Source organism: Terrapene carolina, unplaced genomic scaffold (genome assembly GCF_002925995.2).
Source record: "Terrapene carolina triunguis isolate 2854851 unplaced genomic scaffold, T_m_triunguis-2.0 Scaffold627, whole genome shotgun sequence".
Lineage (NCBI taxonomy): Eukaryota > Metazoa > Chordata > Testudines > Emydidae > Terrapene > Terrapene triunguis.
The window spans coordinates 737,518-742,997 of NW_020664978.1; the positions used below are offsets into that span (position 1 = coordinate 737,518).

The 5,480-nt window shown below is 59.9% G+C and overlaps 1 protein-coding gene across 1 annotated transcript in view; it reads right to left on the minus strand.

Annotated features, from left to right (window-relative positions):
• Positions 1–540: 540 nt before the first annotated feature.
• Positions 541–5,480, minus strand: part of TADA3 (transcriptional adaptor 3) — an 8,387-nt gene continuing 3,447 nt past the window's right edge. Inside the window, exons 4-8 of the mRNA XM_026659314.2 lie at positions 4,603–4,744; positions 4,162–4,265; positions 3,955–4,064; positions 1,845–2,030; positions 541–1,775 (exon numbers count right to left, since the gene is read on the minus strand). Coding sequence (XP_026515099.1) covers positions 1,583–1,775; positions 1,845–2,030; positions 3,955–4,064; positions 4,162–4,265; positions 4,603–4,744 — 735 coding nt within the window. The 3' untranslated portion in view covers positions 541–1,582. The remainder of the gene's footprint in view (positions 1,776–1,844; positions 2,031–3,954; positions 4,065–4,161; positions 4,266–4,602; positions 4,745–5,480) is intronic.

Consider the following 5,480-nt stretch of genomic DNA (forward strand, 5'->3'; position numbering starts at 1 on the left):
ATTCCTACAGCCGGAAGGAGCTCCCCAAGCCAGGGCTAAGGTGCTCTCCCAGCCAGGCACGGCCTGTGCCTCCCCAAGAGAGGCGAGCCTCACACAGGGCACCTCTGCAGCTGAGCGCAGGACTGCAGGGGGCGCGCAGGCCCCAGAGGCCCCCAGGTGGAGTGGGGCCCTCCCTGCTGCAGGGCAGGTGGCCTGGCTGAGCCTGTCCCGGGAGCGGGGCCTGCTGCCCACCCCCACCCAGGCTTCAGCCAGGGGCTAGTCACTTGCTGGGCAGAGGCAGAGATCCAGCCCCTGCCCCTCCATTTGCTACTGCCTTCCTGCCCACCCAGCACCGCCAGATCTGCCCTGGCGTGACTGGTACAGCAGGGGCATGCCCTGGCCCCACTGCTGCACTGGCCTGAGGCAAAGTGAGGGGCTGCCCTTTGGGCCTCACCTTCCCTCTGCACTTTGGCAGCTCCCTCTTGGGGCTGGACAGCCTCCGGCCATGGAACCTTCTAGCCCCGCTCCCCAAGGGCCAGCCCCCCGCCCAGGGGGAGGGGGACAGCTACAGCCCCCTGCTTTGGCAGCTCTCTCCGCACCTGGGGACTGAGCTGGTCTGTGTCTCCCCACCCCACGGAGGCACCCCAGGCAGTGAGACCGGGGGCTGCAGCTGCTCCAGCCCCCCGCTGCAGCATGGCTGATGTCATGGCTTTCCAAGAATAACAGCAGGGCCCAGCGGGCTGCAGGAGCGGCTGTTCCCAGGGTCACAGCACCCTCTGCTGCTCACAATTGGGCACTGCGGGGGGCACCCAACCCACTGGTTTCTCCAGGCAGCGCCTCCCTGCTTGGCTTCAGGCTGTGTTCCCCAGCGCAGGGGAGCTCGGCCCTTGGGAGGCTGGGGCTATGCTAGCAGGGCTGATCAGCCCCTGCCCTTGCCCGTGTGACCAGGAGGGAGGCAGCAGGAACTGCCCTCCAGGGACCAGGGACCCTTCCAGACAGGCAGCTGTGCTTGTGCGGTCCCGGGGCTGATGGGTGGCTCTTTCCTGCAGCCAGACAAGGGCTCTGGGTCAACGGCCAGATGGGCCAGAAAGGAAAGGGTGCTGCCTACAGGCAGACGGGTGAGGGAGCCCTCTCCTGCCCTTGGCTGCAGCAGGGATCTGAAGAACGGGCCTAGGAGAAGGGCCCTGAGCCCTGTCCCAGCCCTGCGCAGCACCCACCCCTGCAGATCACCTGCTCCCACTGGTGGCTGGGAAGGGAGATCGCCCCTTGCACAGCATAGTAGGGAAGGGAGATGCAGAGAAGCTGGGCACCCCAGGGAGAAGGGGGACTACAGAGAGCTGCTCAGGGAGGTGCTACCAGGTGCAGAGCCGCAGGCAGAGACACGCATGGGGGCTCTGTCTCCCCAGGGCCTGGCAAACCCCTCCAGCCTGGCCCCAGGCAGAGCTGAGCCCGTGCCCAGCCCCACTGAGACAGGGACGGGGAAGTCACTTCTAAGACCAAGGGTTGGAGCCTCCCCGTCCCCAGCGAGGAGCTGTCAGTGCAGGCAGAGGGAGCCCAGCTGGGCAGCCAGTCCGGAGAGACAGGGCGATGTGGCACTTCCCCATTAGCCATCCAGGAGCTTGAGAATGCTCTCACGCTCCTTCAGGGTCTTCCAGGCCTGGTCCTTCTCCTTCTTGGTGGGTGTGCGCTTCTTCTGGCGTGCCGCCATGATCTTGCGGAAGGCATCCATGACCTCATTGTCAGCCATGCGCACACGCTGCCGCAGAACCTGCCTGTGCAACTCGTCCTTGGCCAGCCTGGGGAGAAAGGCAGAGCCATCAGCTGCAGCCTAGCCCCCCCGCCAGCACCTCCGGCCCCACACCCACCTGAGCAGCTCCTGCTTCTTGGCCCGGTTGTGAGCGCTGAGCGCCTTAAGCTCGGCCTGCCTCTTGCGCAGCTCCGCCAGGACCTCGTCCTCCGAGTCCTCGGGGGGGCGGTCCTCCGACTCCAGCAGGCCTTGGGCAATCAGCTCCTCTTTGAGCCGCCCCTCCAGGGACTTGGTGTGGGGGACGCTGCAAGAGAAGAGAGCTGCTGTGAGCCCCCGGCAGCCCAGCACCCCGGCTACTGCAGCAGCACAGCCTGCCAGCTCCTGCCCTCCCCTTGTTCCCGCTCCCCTCTGCCAAGGGGCAGGCAGGGCTGGCCCTCACTCCAGAAAGGAGGCAGTGAGAACTAACCCGGCTCCCTGCCCGGATCTCACCCACAGGCTGGCCGCTTCCGAGTCCAACTCCGCAAGAGCACGAGCCCATTCCTCTCCCTTTGCTCTGGTGCTGCCTGCTAGGCACAGGAGAGCCTGGGCTCTAGTGAGCTGGATCTCAGAGGGGCCAGGAGAGTTCTGCTCAGGTGCTGAGCACACCAGGCGCTCTAACCCTTGAACTGCTCCCTGAGCAATTCCTCAACACCTCTAGACATGAGAAGAGGGGTTTCTTTCTCTGCTTCTACTACAATTCTGTGAGGGGTCAGCGAGCATGTGGACAAGGGGGAAGCCAGTGGATACAGTGTACTTAGATATTCAGAAAGCCTTTGACCAGGTCCCTCACCAAAGGCTCTTAAGCAAAGTAAGCGGTCATGGGAGAAGAGGGAAAGTTCTCTCATGGATCAGTAGCTGGTTAAAAGATAGGAAACAACAGGCAGGAATAAATGGTCAGTTTTCAGAATGGAGAGAGGTAAATAGTGGTGTCCCCCAGGGGTCTGTACTGGGACCAGTGCTGTTCAACATATTCATAAATGATCTGGAAAAGGGGGCAAACAGTGAGGTGGCAACATTTGCAGATGATACAAAACTACTCAAGATAGTTAAGTCCCAGGCAGACTGCGAAGAGCTACAAAAGGATCTCTGAAAACTAGGTGACTGGGCAACAAAATGGCAGATGAAATTCAATGTTGATAAATGCAAAGTAATGCACATTGGAAAACATAATCCCAACTATCCATATAAAATGATGGGGTCTAAATTAGCTGTTACCACTCAAGAGAGAGATCTTGGAGTCATTGTGGATAGTTCTCTGAAAACATCCACTCAATGTGCAGCAGCAGTCAAAAAAGCAAACAGAATATTGGGAATGGCTAGACAACTATGCAAACGCTAAATAAATAAAATTAAGGGATAGATAACACAGAAAATATTGTATTGCCTCTATATAAATCCATGGTTCGCACACACCTTGAATAATGTGTGCAGATGTGGTCGCCCCATCTCAAAAAAGCTATATTGGAATTAGAAAAGGTTTAGAAAAGCGCAACAAAAATGATTAGGGGTATGGAACAGCTTCCGTATGAGGAGAGATTAATAAGACTGGGACTGTTCAGCTTGAAAAAGAGGCGACTAAGGGGGGATATGATAGAGGTCTATAAAATCATGACTGGTGTGGAGAAAGGAAATAAGAGAGTGTTATTTACTCCGTCTCATAACACAAGAACTAGGGGTTACCCAATGAAATTAATGGGCAGCAGGTTTAAAACAAACAAAAGGAAGTATTTCTTCACACAGCGCACAGTCAACCTATGGAACTCCTTGCCTGAGGAGGTTGTGAAGGCTAGGACTATAACAGAGTTTAAAAGAGAACTAGATAAATTCATGGTGGTTAAGTCCATTAATGGCTATTAGCCAGGATGGGTAAGGAATGGTGTCCCTAGCCTCTGTTTGTCAGAGGGTGGAGATGGATGGCAGGAGAGAGATCACTTGATTATTACCTGTTAGGTTCACTCCCTCTGGGGCACCTGGCATTGGCCACTGTTGGAAGACAGGATACCGGGCTGGATGGACCTTTGGTCTGACCCAGTCTGGCCATTCGTAAGTTCTTCCCTTACAACCCCGGCGCATCCACCCCAGGCCTGAGGGGCACCTCAGCGCATTCAGACCAGGCTCTTCCAGAAGCCGAGGAGGAATTTCCTGGGCAGGCTGCCAGCCCCCCTGGCTGGCCGCATGGGGCTGCTCACCTGAAGGGTTTGTTCTGGCTGCGGGGAGAAGTACCGGCACCGTCAGCTCCCGAGTCTTTGCCCGCCAGCTCTGGGATCGGGGAGTCCTCGATGGGCGAGATGATGTTCTCCTAGCAGAAGGGGTGGAGAGGGAGGGTGAGTTCCAAGCTGCTGGGACCCACGCCCCACGGGATCTGGCAGCCAGGCTCACCCCGGAGCCTCACTCACCTCGACAAGTGCCTGCAGGAGGCGCTGCGTCAAGGGCCCAAAAGGGCAGCCGTCCTCAGGCTGCTCCTGCTGGGACTCCGACTTCTTCAGCAGGGCGTCCACATCTGGGAGGGAGGTGAGAAGGTAGCGGTGAGCAGAGCGGCAGCTGCAGCAGAACAGGGCCTAGCAGCCTCTGCTCTGGGACTCGCCAGCTGCCCCGGGCAAGACTGGCATGTCCACCACCCCCCTGCACCAGGGCCTGGGACTCTCCAGCCACACGGGCGAGGCTGGCACACACCCCTACCCCCACCCCCACACCCACCCCCCCGCCCGGCCCCAACCCACCCCCCCCCCCCCCCCCCCCCCCAGTGCTGGGCATGGACGCCCCTCCCCCCCCTCCCCCCCAATATGTCATCCAGTCCCTCCATGGTGGTGCTGCCCGGGGGCGGGGAGCAGAGGCACCTTTTGTGTCCAGCTCTGTTAACGGTCCCAGGATGCCTTTCTTCTTGTCAGCAGCAGCTGCTGCCCGGGCGCCATCCTTCTGCTCCTCCAGCAGATCCTCCTGGGCCCAGCGCTGAGAGTAATGCTTCCCCAGGGGTGGGATCTACAAAAGCAGGACAGCGAGAGCAGGAGCTCAGGGAGCTGGGCTCAGAGTCCCTGCAGCCCCTCTCCCACCAGAGACGTGGCAGAGCATGGCCTTCTGCCTCCCTCTGCACCCCACGCTGACAAGCAGTGCCGGGCGTCTCACGGTGCCAGCTGGCTGTGGGCAAGCCCTGCTGGGATCTCTGCAGAGAGCTGATGCAGGTCCTATAAGGGCCACTCCTTGGGCACATGCCAAGAGCTTCCGAATTCCTGCCTGAGGAAGGGCACAGTGTGGCAGTCCCAGCTCCTGCCCTGCCAAGGCCGGGGGGAGTGGGCTGGGCCAGGGGCTCTCCCTGGGCCTGGCGAAGCGCCTCCCCTTTTACCGGGTGACACCCGCACAGACAGGAGCAGCTGCAGGAGACTCTGCCTGAGGCTGGCACTTGCACACAAGAAAGGAGAACTTCCCCTTGACCTCAGCTCTGGGAAGCTCAGGGGTGACGGATCCCAGTCAGATGCAAAGCCCGCATGGGCAGTGTCACTTGCAGTTCGGGTCCCACCCCAGCACAGCACGCGCTCAGGTCACCGGCTTGACCAGCACAAGAAGACCCAGCTGCAGCCTACACTACATGAAGAGCGTCATGGACTCCATTGGTCACTCCTGCACCCATATGTGGGCAGAGGGGCAGCTGGGCCGGTGCCTGGGCGCTCTCGCTGGGTGTGCTGGGAGGGCAGCGGGTGAGTACCGGCCAGGGTCACGT